The sequence below is a fragment of the Nicotiana tabacum genome, chromosome 5 (genome assembly GCF_000715075.1).
Source record: "Nicotiana tabacum cultivar K326 chromosome 5, ASM71507v2, whole genome shotgun sequence".
NCBI classification, from domain to species: Eukaryota; Viridiplantae; Streptophyta; class Magnoliopsida; order Solanales; family Solanaceae; genus Nicotiana; species Nicotiana tabacum.
In genome coordinates, this window is record NC_134084.1 from 158,540,415 (window position 1) to 158,560,608 (window position 20,194).

A 20,194-nucleotide genomic window follows, 5' to 3' on the forward strand; every position below is an offset into this window, starting at 1 on the left:
CGGGTAAAAGCTATTGCGACCCTCTCTTCCTACTTTTTAGTAGTGTGGAGTTGGCTGCAATCACTTTTTGGCGCCGTTGTCGGGGAGCTAACGATTTTGGCTATCTATTTAGTTAGTTTTGTGTATTGTTCTTCTTTCCTTCTTTGTTACTTACTTGTTTGTGTCATTACTCAGGTACCAACATGGCTTTAAACAACGCTAGTGATCCTCTTGGAAACGTGATTGCGGGGGATGAGGTAGATGATCTTGAGCAAGATGAGGTGCCTCTTGCACCTCAAGGTCAACGAAGAGGTCGGAATGCCAATGCTAATCCAAATGACAATATTCCAGACCCTTCTCTGGTTCCTCCAAGAGTGGCTCCCAGAGTATTACCGAACCAGGTCTACGCAAGTGCTATTGTCCCACCCCGAATCCGGGCGGACAACTTTCAGATAACCAATGTGATATTGACCTTACTTGAGCAGCGTGGGTACTTCACGGGCACTGCAAATCAAAATGCCTACAAACATCTCAAGGGGTTCGTAGATACATGCTGGGGGAGCAAACAGACGAATGTGTCCGAGGATGCGTTGAGATTGAGACTTTTCCCATTCTCACTTCGGGGAAAGGCATTGGATTGGCTCTAGTTACTCCAATCATTCCATCACTACTTGGGATGAGTTGGCGGATAAGTTTATCGCCAAATTCTTCTCTCCTAGTCATATAGAGGCACTTCGAGATGAAATATTAGCCTTCAAGCAAGAGCCAAAGGAACCTTTGCATGAGATTTGGGAGCGGTATAGAACAATGGTGAAGGAGTGCCCAAATAATGATATGATCGAGGCCATGATCCAACAAACCTTCTACCGGGGCATAAATACTATAAATCAATGCATTGTTAACCAATTGGCCGGGGGCAATTTTATGAAACTTTCTTATGAGGAGGCATGTGATGTACTTGATGAAATGGTGGACACTTTTTCAGCATGGCAGAGAAGAGCAAATGTTCCTCAAGGTGACCCTACGGTTATCCATTTGCGCAAGGAATTACATGATCATGGGTAAGCGATAGCTGAGCTTACCAATACGATGAATCAATTGGCTAAGGCACAGTTGCAACAAGTTCAAAATCCTCGCCAAGTGAATGTCATGGAGGGTGTTAGTATGCTTGTCAACAAGAGAAGGCAAAGTAGGCAACCAAATCAAGGAAATTCTGAGCAATTTGTTGATGAATATGATGGGTGTCAAAATGATTGTTATGATGACCAAAGTGAAGAGGTACAATTTGTCAACAACTATCAAGGCAACAGAGGCAACTCTTCAAACCAACAGTGGCGACCCAAGGAAATTGGGGCAATCAACAACAAAGTGGTGGTAATTGGAACAACAACAACCGAAACAACAATTGGGGTAATCAAAACAACAACCAAGGCAATTGGAATGGAAATAACAACAATTGGGGCAACTACAACAATCAAGGCGGGTGGAACAACAATGGAAACCAAGGCAACCGGGGGCAAGGCTTTCAAAGGCCCCCAATGTACCAACAACCGAACAATCCACCCCCTTTCCCTTCTCAAGGTCCTAGTTCTTCTGGTAATGATATGAGCAAAATTGAAATGATGTTCGAGCAGATGATGAAGAGGAATGCGGATTCCGATGCACAGTTGGCTTCTCACAACACCTCTATCCGAAATTTGGAGGTGCAATTAGGCCAAATCTCTCAGTCATTGAATACTCGCCCGAAGGGTGCTCTACCAAGTGATACGGTAGTGAACCCGAAGGGTGGAAATAACAATCATGTGATGGCGGTTACAACAAGAAGTGGAGAGGCGGTGATGTGGATGTCTCTAAGCAAAAGCAAGTCGTGGATGATGACGTTGAGTTGCAAGAGGACGAAATCCCTTTGGTAGTTGAAGATGTGGTTGATGAAAATGTGAACAATGAAGTGAGGATTGATATTGAAGAAGTTGAGGTGGAAACCCCAAATGATATGAACCCGTCTAGGGAACACATAATTGACATGCCGGAGCCGGTTGTGCCAAAAGCCAAGACTCCTCTACCAAGGCCACCTCCACCTTATCCTCAAAGGCTCGCAAAGCAGAAGAATGATAATCAGTTTAAAAAGTTCATTGACATGGTGAAGAGCTTATCTATTAATGTGCCTCTGGTGTAGGCACTTGAACAAATGCCGGGTTATGCAAAATTCACGAAAGACTTGGTTACAAAGAAGTGTTTTATGGATTGTGAAACTATAAAGATGACTCACCAAGTTAGTGCTATAGTGCATTCAATGGCCCTGAAGCTTGAAGATCTCGGTGCTTTCACCATTCCTTGCACCATTGGGAGTGCGGATTTTGCCAAAGCTCTTTGTGACTTGGGAGCTAGTATCAATTTGATGCCCTACTCGGTTTTCAAAACTTTGGGTATCGGGCAACCTAGGCCAACTTCAATGAGACTTCAAATGACGGATCGATCGATGAAGCGACCTTTGGGCATTATTGATGATGTATTGGTCCGGGTGGACAAATTCATATTGCCTGCCGACTTTGTGATTTTGGATTGTGAGGTGGACTATGAGGTTCCTATTATCTTGGGCAGACCTTTCGTTGCAACTGGGAAGACATTGGTTGATGTTGAAGCGGGTGAGCTCACTTTCCGAGTGGGAGATGAAAATGTCGTTTTCAACGTTTGCAAATCTATGAAGCAACCCAATAGCACCGAGGTGTGCTCATTTGTAGACCTTGTCACAGCAGTAATTGTGGATGATACCAGTGCTATGATCAACGTGGAAGATCCTCTTGAAGTAGTGCTCTTGAACATGGATGTCAATGATGATGCTAGTAGAGTGGAGTGTGCGAATGCCCTACATGGGATGATCTCTTATTCTTATGAGCTGAGGAAATTATCTTTGGATTTTGAAAATCGGAAAACTCCACCAACAAAGCCATTAATTGAGGAGCCACCGGTGTTGGAGTTGAAGCCACTTCCTCTACACCTCAGGTATGAATTCTTGGGTTCAAATTCTACTTTACCAGTTATTCTTTCTTCTTACCTTACTAACATGCAGGTTGATGCCACTTTGGCGGTGCTTCAAAAGCGAAAAAGGGCAATTGGATGGACTCTAGCTGACATTCGGGGAATAAGCCCCGCATTTTGCATGCACAAAATCATCTTGGAGGAGGATGCAAATCCTTCCTTGGAGAATCAAAGAAGATTAAATGAGGCGATGCAAGAAGTGGTGAAGAAAGAGGTTATCAAGTGGTTAGACGTCGGTGTGGTTTATCCTATTTCTGACAGTTCTTGGACTTCTCCGGTGCAATGTGTGCCGAAGAAGGGTGGTATGACTGTGGTAACCAATGACAACACTGAACTCATTCCTACTCGCACGGTCAACGGGTGGAGAGTATGTATGGATTACCGGAAGCTAAACAAGGTCACCCAAAAAGATCATTTCCTATTGCCATTCCTTGACCAAATGCTAGATCGTCTTGACGGGCGTGCTTTCTATTGCTTTTTGGATGGTTACTTGGGGTACAATCAAATTTTAATTGCCCTGGAGGACCAAGAGAAGACAACTTTTACATGTCCTTATGGCACATTCGCTTTCTCTCGAATGCCGTTCGGATTGTGTAATGCTCCGACGACCTTCCAACGTTGCATGATGGCTATTTTAACCGACATGGTGGAAGATACCTTGGAGGTTTTCATGGATAATTTCAGCGTGGTTGGGGATTCTTTTGATGAGTGTCTGAAAAATTTGGATAGAGTATTGGCCCGGTGTGAAGACACAAACCTCGTACTCAATTGGGAAAAATGTCATTTCATGGTTGAAGAGGGTATAGTGTTGGGTCACAAAATCTGGAAGCGAGGAATTGAGGTTGACAAAGCCAAGATAGAGGTGATTTCAAGGCTTCCTCCCCCTATTTCTGTCAAAGGGGTGAGGAGTTTTCTTGGGCACATGGGTTTTTTACCGGAGGTTCATAAAAGATTTTTCCAAAGTGGTACACCCTTTGTCCAAGTTGCTAGAAAAAGATGCAAAGTTTTTGTTCGATGAGAGTTGTATGCAAGCATTTGAGCTTCTCAAGCTCAAGTTAACTTCTACCCCCATCATTACCGCACCAAATTGGAGCTTGCCTTTCGAGCTCATGTGCGATGCTAGTGACGTTGCGGTTGGGGCTGTTTTGGGCCAAAAGATCAACAAGATGTTTCATCCGGTGTACTACGCAAGCAAGACCATGAATAAGGTTCAAAGGAACTATACAATCACCGAGAAAGAGTTGTTGGCTATTGTGTTTGCTATGGAAAAGTTTCGACCTTATCTTATGGGGGCCAAAGTTATAGTGCACACCAATCATGCCGCCCTTAGGTACTTGATGACAAAGAAAGACTCCAAGGCAAGATTGTATGAGATGGGTGCTACTACTCCAAGAGTTTGATCTAGAATTTGTGGACCAGAAAGGTAGTGAGAATCAAGTGGCGGACTACTTGTCCCGTTTGGAGGAGGAGGGGAGGCCTTGTGATGGCCTTGAGATAAATGATTCATTTCCTGACGAACAACTCCTGGCGGTGTCAATGAATGATATGTCATAAGTTTGCCGATGTTGCCAATTACCTTGTGACTGGAATAATCCCGTATGAGCTCTCTTCTAACCAAAGGAAGAAGCTCAAGCGGGATAGCTTGGATTTTTATTGGGATGAGCCATACTTGTTCAAGATTTGCACGGATGGTGTGATTCGTAGATGTGTCCCGGAGGAAGAACAATTGACTATCTTGGAGGCTTGCCATTCTTCACCCTATGGTGGCTATCATGGTGGGGTGAAGACCGCCTCGAAAGTTCTTAGTTGTGGATTCTATTGGCCCACCTTGTTTAAAGATGCAGGCGAGTTTGTGAAGAGGTGTGACGATTGCCAAAGAGCGGGCAGAATTTCAGAAAGGGATGAGATGCCTTTCAATACGATTCTAGAAGTGGATATCTTTGATGTTTGGGGCATCGATTTCATGGGTCCATTTGTTAGCTCTTGTGGGAATACTTACATTCTCGTGGCGGTTGATTTTGTCTCAAAATGGGTTGAAGTCGTGGCTTTGTCTAACAATGAAGCCCGGAGTGTTGTGGCATTTCTTAAAAAGAGCATCTTCATAAGGTTTAGCATTCCTCATGCGATTATCAGTGATGGGGGTTCTCACTTTTACAACAAGGCTTTCGACATGTTGCTTTCCAAGTACGATGTCAATCATAAGGTTTCTACCCCATATTATCCTCAAGCTAGTGGTCAAGTGGAAGTCTCCAACATAGAAATTAAGAGCATCTTGTCAAATCTGTCAATGCTAATAGGACCGATTGGTCGAAAAAGTAGGATGACGCTCTATGGGCTTATCGGACGTCTTACAAAACTCCAATTGGGATGTCTCCATATCGGTTGGTGTTTGGAAAAGCTTATCATCTTCCGGTTGAGTTAGAGCACTAGGCCATGTGGGCTTTGAGGAAGTTGAATTTGGAATGGGATGTTGCTGCAAATCTTCGTGTTGAACAATTCAATGAGCTCGATAAGTTTAGATTCCATGCCTACTCAAGTTCATCCTTGTATAAAGACAAAATGAAGTGCCTTCACAACAAATATGCTCGGGGTAAAGAGTTCAAGGTTGGAGATATGGTTCTCTTATTCAATTCCCGGTTACGTTTGTTTCCGGGTAAGCTCAAGTCAAAGTAGAGTGGGCCATTTGAAGTTGTGTTCGTGACCCCATTTGGTGCTCTTGATCTAAGGAACAAAAATGATGAAGTTTCAGAGTTAATGGGCACCGGGTCAAGCATTATCTTGAAAAATTTGATGACAGCCATGTGGTGACACTTCTTCTTCTAAAGTGATGTGACGGTAACATGCGTCGTGCCGCGACGTTAAATCAAGCGCTAATTGGGAGGCAACCCATGTCTTTTTCTTCTTGTTTTCTTTGATTTTCTTTGTAGTTTAGGTTTGATTTTGGACTAATTGGTTGTGAGATGTTGCAGGGATCGTGTTGATGCAGTGCAAAACATGAGGAAAAAATTGAACAGTCTCTGAAGTTGCCAGTGCGTCCGCATTGCACTTTGTGCGGTCCGCACTGGTGAAGGCCAAGTGAGGTACTCTCTGAAGTTTGCCACCGCGACTGCATTCTATTTAGTGCGGACCGCGGTGGACCTCCACGGCCGCGGTCTGTTTTGTGCGGACTGCGGAGGTTGCCTTCTCATACTTCTTCTGAACAAACCCAGCGTAGTCTACAGTCCGTTTTGTGCGGCCGCGCTGGTAGGTAAGACTGGGTCCCACATGATTTTCTATAAATATACCACAGGGGTCACCGGTTACCCTTTTCGAAAAATTGACTCTCAGAGACCTAAGAGTTGCTGTTCATCTTCCCTATTGACTGTGATTCTTGTTTAGAGTGATTATTTGCATTTCGTATCCACATCTGGTAACATTTCAACCACTTCTTTGTGCTTAATTTTATAATTTCGTTTTTATTTCACTACCATTAGCCTGTAACTTCTTCTTCCCGTATTTCTCTATTTGTTAGCGTAGGTTAGCTTAAATGTAGTTTTTTTGTGTGCTTAAGAGGTATAATGAACTGGATAAACTGAGTAGGGACCCTAACTAGGTTTGAATTGAACTAAAATGCAAGACCAAGAACCCTAACTCAGTGCCTTGACCAAGCACCCACCGCGGATCGCGGTCAGATTCGTGCAGTCCGCGGTACCACTTTGTGCGAACCGCGGTGAGGACTTTTTAGGAAACTAACTTGTTGCCCAGTGCGGCTGCACTACATCTTGTGCGATCCACGCTGGCCCACCGCGGCCGCAATGCTACTTTGTGCGGGCCGCAGTGGTTAGATTCAGAGAAGTGGATGTTTAGACCTTGCCTCAATATGGACCGCGATTGCTTTTATGCGGTCCGCGGTGCCCCAGTGCGGCCGCACTCCTTTTTGTGCGAGCCGCGGTGCACTGTGTCTGCAACTTTTGGGCTTCTGTTCTGCAATTCATTTTCCACAACTGATTCACTGCTTGTGCTGATACTAACAAAGCTAGATGTTTGTGCTTGCAGATAATGGTCAAACAAAGAGGTAGAGGCGTAAAACAACCCGGCCGAGGTGAGTCCTCCTGAGGAGGGAAGCAAAGGATGGTAAAACTCACTCCCTAGGCTAGAAAAAACATAAAGAACATGAGGAAAACAATCAAAGCGGCTGATAGAGCCATTGACCCCGAGAGATCTCTTCGGATTCAGTCTCACTATACATCCCGTATCTGGAGAGGGCCATACATAGAGACACTTCTCCCTCTTCCCCCGATGCTCAAGCTTCAATCAACATTTCTTCTAGGTCGTCTGAGGGCTCAGCAGTAGGTTGTGGGGATGAATACTCTACCTCTCCCACAACTTCAATATCTGGAGAGGGTGCTAGAGGTGATGAGGGAGATGGGGAGTTACCTGGGGGTGGTGTGCCTCAGGTTGGGGGTGTTGACCGAACTAGAAATCCCGTTGTTTGGGAAGATAGATTCGTCAGCCAGGTGGCATTCCACAAGTTTAGGAAATGGTGGCCGTCATGAAAGTTGATTCTTGAGAGGATCTTCATTGACAGAGACCTTCTACCCCTACACCCCAATGTACATAGACAGTTTCGAGCTCGAGTGGGTTAGGAGCACTTTAAAGATAATTGTGTGAGTGTGAATGAGCACATGGTCAAGGAGTTTTATAGCAATGTGGCCCACATCTTGAAGGGCACTAAAGTGACCAAAGTGCGAAACAAAAATGTGGTATTTACCGAGAAGGCACTAAATGAATACTTGGGGTTCAATGAAGAAGATGAGTCCCTTTACAATGAAAAGTTGGCAATGGCCGAGGAGGTTCGTCCATGGTTAGCTTCATACCTGGCAATCCCGGGTACTGTTCCAAAGTGGTTGCAAGCAGGGGCCAAAATACTTTGGAGGACCTTTAACTTTGAGGCTAGGGGGTGGTTGACTTTTGTGTGCAGTCGGCTTGACCCCACTACCCATAATCAGACTATTCCACTTGCCCGGCTGTTCTTGTTGCATCTCTTATGGCGGGATACCCTATCAACGTGGGCAATGTGATGTCCCGCGTTATTTCTGCAGTGGGGGTTGAGCATGACCGGAACTACCCTTTTCCCAACACCCTCACTATGTATTTCCGGGACCTAGAGGTGGAGAAGACCTTTTGACATCAAGGTCAAACCTGTGGCTCTATTTTCGTGGTATAGTTTGAAGGGGTCAGACAACTCGAAGGACAAGAATTACAAACTGCATGCTTCTGCCCCAACTAGCAAGTCTGAAGAGTCGGTTGTTGTAGAGCCCTCCACTGAGCCTACCTCCACAATTGCTGACATGCCTCTTAGACCTTCTACTACTGTTGGTCCCTCTATTTCAGCTGGCCCGGGGATTCCATCTTCCCGGGCCCATCCTATCACCGCCCACCAGCTGAGCCAGACGCTTCATAGCTTGAACAACTGGATGGCGACTGCTTCGTCCAAGTTGTCTACATTGACCTCTACCATTGCGGCTCAGTCGGCACCACAGCCAATGTAGGTGCCCCAGTCTATCGAGGATTCACTTAAGGAGATTCTTGCCAACCAGCAGAAGATCCTTGATTCTCAGGTTGCCTTAGCTAAGGCAGTGGATTTACATGGCAAGGCCCTGAAAGAATTTGCCAGGGAGCACAAGAAGCTGCGCAAAACACGGGCTTCCAAGGAGTCTGTGAAGGCGCTGAGGGCGGATGTGGACAAACTGAAGGTAGACCAACTGCCTTTAGACTTGCTATTTGAGGATCCAGCTCCAGCAGCAGAGCCACAGCAGGAGCAGACATAGAGGCTTCCAAAGAAGAAGAGGAAGCTCCCTAGTGTAGATGAGGCGATCATCCAGTTGGCGGACCCACCGGAGGCTTCCTCCAGTCAGCCATAGGATGTTCCTGATATTCAGCCCGTCCAAGTCCAGGCCCCAGTCTCAGCAGCTAAGTAGCAGGAGACCGACAACCAGTCTGAGGTTCCTATGCATACAGAGGAACCGAGGACCACTGATGATGCTATGCAGACGGACACGGCTTAGGGAGTCCTCATATCCTTCCCTTATACTTTTTGGTGCTTATTTGTTTAGTTGACATTGGGGACAATGCCAGCTTTTATTTGAGGGGGTGCGCCCTACATTTTGTTTTTGGAAGATTGTATATATATACTGATTTAGTTTATGCCTTTTTGATTTTTTTTAACCCCTCCCAAATTAGGAGGATCTATAGTGTTTCCACACTTCCCCTCCATGGTGACTCGAACCCAGGATTTTTTTGATTTTCTATTGGTCTGTATATAACTTTACAGTTGGCTACTTTTATCGCATTTTTTATCTTCCCTTTGGTCTGTATATAAAGTTACATTATTGTATATATTCATCCCCTGTTGTATGTTCAAATCCCCTATTGTACATATTCATTCTATTTTCTATTTTCGTAAAAAAAATCGTTTTTAGCTTCTTAGATAGGCTTGTAGCTTTTTGTTTCGTTTTTGGCGTTTTTAATAAGCCTTTGGTTTTCTTAATGCCACGGTTCTTTCCAAAGGTGGAGTATTGTGTGAACCGGGTGGCTCTTCCCCATGATGGATGGCGTGACAATCTTCTTAAGGGTTTGAGTCCGTTTTTGTTTTTATTTCTTTGTAGCTTGTAGTTAAGGGTACCTCAAGCAAAGTTTCACTTGGGCCTAACAGATTTGCCTTTGATCCCATGGTCAAAGACAAAAATGTTGTGTTTAGGATGGTGAAAGTCGTGACCTTGAGACTCTTGTGTTGACCAAACAATCATCATGTGGTCTTTCGAGACCATTGTGTGCTCAAATCGTGTCTAAGGTTTATTGTGGGCCCCCGACTCTATGTCTTTAGCAATCCTTGAGCTTGTGTGGTGAGAAATTGAATTATGAGTCCAAGTCCTGAGCCAATGGTCTAGAACTTGCCCTGAATGTCTGTTGAGGCGAAATCTTGAATGAAATTTGGCTTGAGAAGTGATTATAGGTTCTCCTTGATCCAAATGATAGTTGAACAATTCCATAACCCACCAATGATATAATCCCTAGTTAAACCCTTTTGAGTCTTAAACCTTTTTCTTTCAAGAACCAATACTATAAGCCTATACCCGTTCTAAAATATACCCTCTCTTGGTACCCGATCTTTCCTTGAGCAATGGCAAAAGTCTAAGTTTGGAGGGAGAGACGAGAAAGGGAACAAAGTGGTAAAAGGTACAAAAAAGGGGAAGGCAATGAAAAAGAAAAGAAAAGAAGACAAAAAGAAAGCCCAATGTGAAAAAGAATAAAAAGGGATTCAAGAAAAACAAAAGACAAAAAGGTGTAGAAAAAGTTGAAAAAGGAGAAACGCTTTGAAGTGCATAAGAAAGAGTGACATTATGTCTCTCTAACCCCTTAAAACGAAGTGAGATACTCAAAGAGTCAAGAGAATTGTGCCAAATGAATCAAAAGAAGTGCTTAAGGGAAGATGGAACCCATTTAAACCAAAAACTTTTTCTATCCTGAACCAAAAGCCTTCACATTGACTCCTCAAAACCCCTATATGAGGGGCAAACATATGGTAATTAGAGCCGGACTTGTGGCCCTTCCTTGAGAGAGATGAGTGAATTCCCATTAACCTCGGTTTGTGTGCTAATACTCTAAAAGGTGAGGTTTGCTTAGGGAGAGTTGATGATGTGTGAGTTTGGGTTCCACAATGACCAAAGTAATTGAGAGAGTTCCTTGATGTAATGAGTTAACTCTTGATGCTCTTTTGTCACACTTGATCCATAGTTTTTCAAAGTTTAAATGTTGTTAATAATTCATTCGTATTGAAGGCAATTGTTAGTCCTAATTGATGCTTGTTGAGGTTACTTTAGGATAGCTGGAAATACTTGGATCTTCCTTTAAGGGGTGGGTCTTATTTTGTTTGCTTGAGGACAAGCAAAGGCTTAAGTTTGGGGGAGTTGATAAGTAGTGATTTTAACGAATTTCATGCTCCTTCTTGCCTATGCTTTGATTATAAATTGTTACAAAATAGTCCCTAAAGGCTCATAAGTTATGCTTGATTGCAGGTTTGATCGACAAAGTGACCAAATGTTAAAGAATGGCTCAAAAGGAGTGAAACCTGCTCAACTATCAAAGACAAAGTGAACTGAGGGCAAACAAGCCAAGTGCGGACAACACAAAGTCGAATGCGGCCGCACTAGGTGATTCAGAGAGATGGCAAAACCAGGCTTCAGGCAACGCGACCGCAGTACGCATTGCGCGGTCCGCGGTGAAGCTTCCGCGGCCGCACTACCTTTTTGTGTGGTCCGCGGAAGATAGATTCAGAGAGATGGAAAATGCCAAAGTTCAAGCCATGCGGTCCGCGCCAGCTGCCTCCGCGGCAGCGGTCCATTCTTCGCGGTCCGCGGAGCCCAAGTTTAGAGAGCCCAGAATTGAAGTCCAAGAGCCTAGCGCAGCCGCGGTCCATTTTGTGCGGCCCGCGCTGAACCCGCAAGGGTATTTTTGTCCAGTTTTTCCAGCCTAGTATAAATAGAACATTTTATCATTTTAGGTTATCTGATATATCTAGAACTAAGCTGCGCTCGTGAGAACATCATCTGTAGCCATTTTTGGCATCTTAGCTTCAAATTAACGATAAATTCTTGTATTTTAATTTAGCATTTAATTAATATGCCTTGTTCTTCATCTATTTCTCTATTTTCTCCTTCAAGCATGAGTAGTTAAACTCATTACCTAGGGTTGTGGCTGAACCTTAGTGTGGGTAATTGATGGGTGTTTCCATCTATTGTTAGATTGACTATGGATGTTTGTTATTTGGATCAATTTTATGGTTTAATCTATGAATTGGTGGTTGCAAACACTGGTTTGTGCTAAGTTGACTTGGCTCTTCTTGAGAAAGAGAACCTAAGTCTCCAAAATTGACCCAACAAGGAATTGAGATGGACTCAAGAGAATTGATAGTTCCAATTAAAAGGTTAAACCTCGAGAGAGTAATTACCCAACTTGAACCCTAATTGCTTGAGCTAATTTGCCTACCCATTTGGTCTCGAGAGAGTCAATTGGGCAAAATCACTCCCTCTACCGAGAGATATGAGAGTGGGTAAAATTGTGCAACGGTTATAGCATAAGCCCCTATTATGTCAATCGAACCTTAGTAACATCTATCCGTCAATTAGCCACCTAGGCAATGTCACGACCCTAGTGCCATTCTTCCCATTGATACAATTTAGCAATTATCTCGTAGCATAATCTAGTTTCAATTAATAGTTTGATAATAGTAGTTTATAATCAAAAACCCAAAAATGTATGAAAGTGACATTTGGAACAATTACACTACTCTAGTCTAGATAGATACTCGAATCCATTCCTAGCTCCCTGTGGAAATCGATCCCAACCCTCATATCGGGTAAAAGCTATTGCGACCCTCTCTTCCTACCTTTTAGTAGTGTGGAGTTGGCTGCGATCAGCTGGAGCTGTTGCCCCTCGAAACTCTTCTGGAAAGGGCGGGGTATGAAAAGTTTGAGATGGAATCTCAGTATGAGACTCTCCCCGAACCCTGGTAACTCGTGGCGCTTTACTAGTATTCTCATCAGCCACGGACTTTCCCCTCTGGGCGGCTGTAGTCTTTGGAAGCATTGCTGAAAATATTACATATCGTTAGGAACATGAATTCTTATATTGCACTATCTAAGATAAGAAGAGATGATAACATCCTATATGTCATGTAGCACCCTATCTATAAGTGTGGTGCACAACATACCCATAAACAGGACTCTACTAGACACGATATGTAGACAAACCTAGGACAGAACTGCTATGATACCACTTTTATCACGACCCAAACCGATGGGCCGCGACTTGTGCCTAAGTCCTACCTGTCGAACACCCTTAAGCATACATTTAAGATATAGACATGAATAAAATATGCGAGCGAAACCTGTCCGAAAGACATATGTACATATACATGTGGAAAATACAGTGGAGCGAGCCAGCAAGGCTTCTTACTATCTAACTATACATAACTGTCTACAGACCTCTAATAGAAATACAACTGTACAAAGACAAGACTGAGCCACGTCATACCCATATATATATATATATATATATATATATATATATATATATATATACAAGCATATCATACCAAAATCAAAAATAGCTCCGGATCAAGTGGAGCATGCCAACTCTCGCTGATCAAGGATCCTAAGAAGGGGGACCGTCGACTTGCCTACCTGCACCTGCGGGTTTTAAACACAGTCCCCGGGAAATATGGCGTCAGTATGAATAATTTATTGAGTATGTAAGGAATGATCAGTACATGAGAGACATAGATGAAACATAGAATAAAGAAATCCATCTGTAACTCTGAACAAATATTATAAATTCTAAAACATTTATAATGTCATGTACGTCCATATAAATGTCATGTCATGCATAGGTATATGTGTACATAATATCATCAAGCCTCTAAGGGCGTCCCATCATATCGTCTCGGCCACTGTGGGAAACATCGTCAACATATACCAACTAATTAGGTGGTGGTGCGTATGTAACGCCGTAACTTTTTCCCATATATATATAACGCCATCTGGTCAGAGGTCAATATACATGTATAAATGCATGAAATGCATAAGAAATATGTTAATAAGATTTTCTCAGAATGCTATAAAAATCAATATACATTTCGGATAAATTTTATCAAATATGTATTTTTCTGGGACCCATGAACAAAAGATAATAATTCACATGGGGAGTCAAGAATATAGACACCCCTAATATTTCTATGAATAGAGTCATTTGTGAAAGTTGCATATTTTGCTCGTTTCATTTGTATTATTTGGATCATGCCAAAAGAACAAAGGAATAGCCTTAACATACTTGGAGTAGGAAAAAATTCTTATAATATTCTTGTAGGAGAATTGATTGCAAGAAATCTTGTTGCTAATGTCTTGTTTCTAACGTTCTGTTGGTGTCTTTATTTGCAAGAATTGAAAAATAAGCTTTGTTGAAAGCTTGAAAATGGCCAACGTTTTCCAGGAAATGTTAAGAAGGCTAACGTTTGTTTTGGATTTGCAAAATGCTAATACCTTTGACTCGTAAAGTTCCTAAGGTTCTGATTGTTGAAAGCTTTTTAAATAACTAACGTTCTTTTTTATTATAAGGATTTGTATCATAAGAAATGATGTGTCTCTTTCTTTACTAACCTAGTTGTCACCTATCCAAGAAGACTAAAGAGTCACTTGTCTTAAGTTGTGGCCAGTTGCCACGTTTTTGGAGGGGTGGGAATTATTAATATTTATCCACTTATTAGGTAATTAGGTAATTTTTTGTTACCCGATAATTAACCAATTACCCGCATAATTAAAAAATTGTCTCAAATTACTTAAAATTCTATTTATTTTTAATATACTTTATACATCACTACCGTGGTCATATTATACCTTCCATGGTACTAGTCCATAATTATCGAGTATTATCGCTTGACCCGTATTTTATCCCAAATCGGTCACTTTCAACGAAACTAGTTTTCTTTCATTTGTGTACCCTTTATCCTTCATAACACTTACTTATTGCTTGTTATAAATAGTATAAGTACGTTAACCTCAAGATAATCTCATCTCTGAGACTACGTCAATTAACTGAAAACGAAACTTTTAACGTATGAAAATTCGAGATGTAACACAACCAATCCATGCCCAAGATAACATCAAAATCTACCTTGCTGAGCAATAATAAATCGACTCTGGTCTCAAAACCACTAAGAGCAATCAAGCACGACCGATATACGCGGTCCACAACAAGGGGATCTCCCACAATAGTAGAAATATAAACAGGAAAACGCAACGAATCTCGAGATATGCCTATTTACGGGACAAAATAAGATGACACATAGGAATAAGTGGAGACTGGATCAAATTAAACCGACGCATCTCTATGACAGACCGGAACAATACCTGTAATGATAGAGTCAGAAGCAACTACCTTTGTACGAGTAGGAAGAGCATAATATCTGGCCTAACATCCCCCTCTAGGGCGACCACCACCTCCCCGACCTCCACCTCGAGCTGGTTGAGTAGGTGGAGTGGTACCTACTACTGTAACCATATTCTGAGGACTCAGTGGAGCATGTGGTGCCTGAGAAGTCTGTGTAGGTGCACCCCTCCTAAGTCTGGGGCAGTCTCTCACCATATGGTGAGTGTCGCCACACTCAAAACAAGCTCTCGGAAGGCATGACTGTTGTGGCTAGCTTGGGCAAGGTCTACTGGTCTGATCGCTGAAAGCACCCCGTACAGGAGGTACACTAGATACTGACGGTTCATAATAGGCTCCTGGGGCTTAGGAGTAGCCGGAATACCACTAGCGGCTGGAAGTGCTTAATGAACATGGCGACTCACATAGCCCCTACCAAGTCGAACTGCAGTTGGGGCACGAGTACCAGTATAAGTGCCAGACTTTCGAGACCTTTTGGCCTCCCTCTCCTCTCTCTCCCGAGCAAACATTCTCTCCACTCCCCTAGCAATACTCACAACCTTCTGGTACGAGATATACATCTCCAACTCCCGGTCCATGCTAATCTTGATATTGGGATGGAGCCCCTCGATAAACCGATGGACCCTCTCTCAAACTGTAGCAACCAAGGCCGGTGCATGCCTAGCCAAATCACTGCAACAAACTGCATACTCTGACACAGTCATAGCACCCTGGCCCAACTACTCAAACTCGGCGCGTTATGCATCTCTGAGGCTTTGGGGAACATACTCCCTTAAAAACATATCCGAGAACTGAGTCCAAGAAAGTGAAGCTGCCTCAGCCGGACTGTCCCAACTCATAAGCATGCCAACATTGATAGGTTGCTCCTCTAAAGTGAAAGAAACCCCACTCGACTCCGCTACGCCTAGAGTATAGAGGATAAGATGGCACTCCTCAAGAGTACTCTGGGCATCCTCTGACGCCAAACCACCGAAAGTAGGAGGGTGGTACTTCTTGTATCTCTCGAGCATATGCTTCTCCTCCTCAGAAACTGCTGCCCTACCCTCGGGTTGAACTGGGGCTACTGACGACACCGGTATAACCTTTAGAATTTGATCGACCTAAACCCGTTGCTCTGGGGTACGGGCGGCGGGAGTCTGCACTCCTCCCCTGGCCTGAGATGTGGCAGGAGCAAGGGGAATCAACCCTGCTTGAGCAAGAGTACCGAACCTGCTCAGGAATTGTGCAAGGGTCTCCTAAAGAGCTGGTATAGTAATAGGCGTCTCAGGTGCCTGTGCTCCGACTGGAGCTATTGGTGGCTCCTCTATGGCAGCTTGTACGAGTGCTATAGATGAACCACATGGACATCCTTGGCCACTACCCCCGCCTCGGCCTCTGGCGGCTCTAGTAGGGGGTGCGGGTGCCTATTCATTTGATCTAACTATACGTGTCCTCACCATCTGTGAGAGAATAGAAGACTGAAGTTTAGAATTTCGAAGTCAACAATTTTGCATGACAAGGAATCAAAAGAAGTGAAATTTTCCTAACAATTACATATCCTCCCGAAGATAAGTACAGACGTTTCCATACCGATCCACGAGACTTTACTAAACCTGCTTGTGACTCACGATACCTATGAACTTAGAACTCTGATACCAACTTGTCATGACCCAAGTTCTTCCTCTGTGAAATGTCATGACGACACCTAGTCTGTACGACTAGGTAAGCCTAACAATTTACGGAAAAATGAATTAAAGATACAAAATTTGCCAACTAACAGGTAAATATAATAAAAGAGTTTAAAATGCCGCTTGGCATATACAATAATAATGTGCTCGAACTGAAACATAGCACTGTCAAAACCCGAACTCATGAATCACAAGCTAAATAAGTACATAGTGTTCTAACTCCAGAAGTCTAAACGAAGAATAATACATAAAGTCTATAACTGAAGGGAGAATAGAGATGGACTTCTAGGTCTGCAGACGTGGCATATACCTCAAAGTCTCTAGATCGCCTCACCTCACGGATTGTATGGCTGAGCAGAAGAACCTGGATCTGCACACGAAAAAGATGTGCAGGAAAGGGCATGATTACACCACAACGGTACCCAGTAAGTGCCAAACCTAACCTCGATCGAGTAGTGATGAGATCAGGACCGGGCCCTACTGGTTATACATATATAACAAGGTAAAACAGTATGAAGTATGGCAGTATAGTTAAAATACTAACAGTCAATGAAAACTAAAATCACAGAAAGAAATTACTCAGTACACAGAAATAGCAACAGGGGTCTCCCAGGATAATGTCCCGTAGTCCCAAACGTAAATATACAGAGGATCTCCCGGTATACCGTCCCGTAGTCCAAATCGTAAATGTGCAGGGGGATCTTCCGAAATACCGTTTCGTAGTCCCAAAGTAAATATCCGGTACAGGGGAATCTCCTGGGATACCGTCCCGTAGTCCCAAATATAATATGCAGGGGGATCTCCCGGAATACCGTTCCATAGTCCCAAAGTAAACATGCAGGGGGATCTCCCGGAATACCGTTCTGTAGTCCCAAATATAAATACACAACACAATCAATACACACAACAGTATCAATAAGAAATATACAGTTCTATTCCGGTTCATATCAAAGAGTCAAGTAAGTCCTACCCTAAACATGTTACATAGAGTCCAGGTAGGCAGTTAAAGTAGATAAGGCAGTTAAGGCACGTAGCATGCTTTCCTACGCTAAACAGGAGGCTACATATACTAGTATTGCTCAATTTAAAAGAAAACATATATACTTACTTAATGAAAATGGGGTTTTTCAACAATTGGCACGTGTACGCACTCGTCACCTCACGTACACGACATTCATATAACAACAGTACCAAAATCCTAAGGGGAGTTCCCCCACAAAAGGTTAGACAAGCCACTTAGCTCGAACAAAGATCAAAATCAATCCGATATCACGCTCTTGCCACGAGTATCCAACTCTGAGTGGCCCAAATCTAGTCAAATCAATTACATAATGTAAATAAAACTACAAGCAACTAGTTTAGCTAATGAAATCGAAGCTAAGGCAAGAAAATAGGAAAACGCCCAAACTCCTCCCCGAGCCCACGTCTTGAAATCGGGTAAAATTACCAATTATGATTACCCATTCACTCACGAGTTCGCTCGTACAAAAATCATCCCAATCCGACGTCCAATTCCTATTCAAAACTCAGATTTTTCATTGGGGAACTTTTTTCCCCCATTTCCAAACTTCCACCATCAAATTCCTTAATTAGATGAGGAAAATAACAATAGATTAATGTATTAGAACCAAATTAGAGTTAGAATTTGTTACCCAATAGTTCTCCTTCAAAATCTCTAAAGAAATCGCTTCCCACCGAACTCCAAAAGTCCCAAAATTGAAAATGGGATAAAACCCTCTATTTGGACCTTTTTTGCCAGAGATCCCGCTTCTGCAAGAGGTCCACCGCATCTGCGGTACCGCACCTATGGAAAAGCCATCGTAGGTGCGGAAATCACTTATCCAGGTTAGGGCCGCATCTGCGTTACTAGGTTGCATCTGCGGTTCCGCATATGCGATTCCCCAGCCGCATATACGGTCCCTGATGCACAAGTCCAATTCCGCTTCTGCGGTTCACTCAGTCGCTTCTGTGGCACCGCATCTGCGGTCCAAAATCCGCAGGTGCGAAAACAACAAGTTCAACACTTCAGAAATTTGCCTAAGTCCAAATTATCATCCGTTAAGCATCCAAAACTCACCCGAGGCCCCCGGTACCTCAACCAAACATACCAACCAATCCTAAAATATCATACAAACTTAGTCGAGCCCTCAAATCACATCCAACAATGCTAAAACCATAAATCACTCTCCAATCCAAACCTAATGAACTTGAATTTCCAAAATTCTATAACCGATGCCGAAATCAACCAAACCATGTCTGATTGACCCCAAATTTTGCACACAAGTCATATTCAACACTACAGACCTATTCTAACATCTGGAATTGGATTCCGACCCTGATATCAAAATTTCACTACCGGCCTGAAACTCCAAAAATTCAACTTTTGCCATTTCAAGCCTAAATAAGATACGGACCTCCAAAACACAATCTGGACACGCCTCTAAGCCCGAAATAATCCACTGGAGCTAACAAAATTGACAGAATTCCATTCCGGAGCCGTCTTCACACTGCTCTGACTACGGTCCAAATTTTATGACTTAAGCTCTCATTTAGTGACTGAGTGGAAACTCAAGATGAACCATCCCGGTAATTCAAAATAACAGAAATAGACACGAGGGAAGCCGTCAAATAGGGGATCGAGGCATTAGTTCTCAAAACGACCAGCTACATCATTACATCATATGTCCGGATCGAGTTTGGGATAACCCGGGAGCGTTTTGGCACCTAATAGTGAAAGTTGATTGCTTAAGGATTTTGAAGTTCTTCAAATTTTATTTGGAGCGGGTTTTTGTGATATCGAGGTCTGAATGGAATTTCAAGATGGGAAATAGTTCCATAATGTCATTTAAGACTTTCTCGCAAAATTTGGTGTCAATCCGAGTAGTATAAGTGTGTTTCGTCACATTGAAAGTAAATTGAAGAACTTGAAGTTCATAAGTTTGAATCAAATGGTTTTAGGGTGTGATTCCTAGTTTTAATGTTGTTTCCAGCATTTCGAGGTTCAAACGAGTTCGTTTTATCATTACAAACTTGTGGGTGTGTTCGGGCGGGGCCCTAGGGGCCCCGAGAGCCAATCGGACGAGGCTCGGACCAAGTTGGTAATTTTGGGCAAAGGATGAATGCCCAACTTCTATCATAACTGCACCTGCAGTTGGTCAGCCGAAGATGCGAGCTTGCAGGTGTGGATTTAGTCTCGTAGATGCGGCCATAGGTGGCCAGCCTAGAAACTACAGAAGCGACCCCCTCTCTGCAGAAGCGGGGGGCCTTCCGCAGAAGAGACCTAGCAGGCCTAGTGAAGTTCTACAGAAGCGGCCCATTTTCCATAGATGCTGTTGGCGCAAGTGCGGCCCAACCGCATATGCGAAACTGCTGAAGGCAGTGGCCTTCATTATAACGGGTTTATGTCATTTTTGACACATTTTACTCCATTCCTGGGTGATTTGGAAGCTTCAAAAAGGGAGATTTCAACCTAACCTTGTGAGGCAAGTTATTTCTACTTAATACGAGATTAATACATAGTTTATGAG

The 20,194-nt window shown here is 43.3% G+C and overlaps 1 protein-coding gene across 2 annotated transcripts in view; it reads left to right on the forward strand.

Moving 5' to 3' along the window:
• The window catches only part of LOC142181280 (uncharacterized), a 33,624-nt gene extending 21,928 nt beyond the window's left edge, over window positions 1-11,696 (forward strand). Inside the window, exons 2-3 of one of the 2 annotated variants that reach the window (XM_075254234.1) lie at window positions 175-6,265; window positions 11,076-11,696. In XM_075254234.1, coding sequence (XP_075110335.1) covers window positions 2,168-4,036 — 1,869 coding nt within the window. In that variant the 5' untranslated portion in view covers window positions 175-2,167 and the 3' untranslated portion in view covers window positions 4,037-6,265; window positions 11,076-11,696. The remainder of the gene's footprint in view (window positions 1-174; window positions 6,266-11,075) is intronic. The other variant, XR_012709953.1, reaches the window with a different exon arrangement.
• The last annotated feature ends 8,498 nt before the right edge of the window (window positions 11,697-20,194 follow it).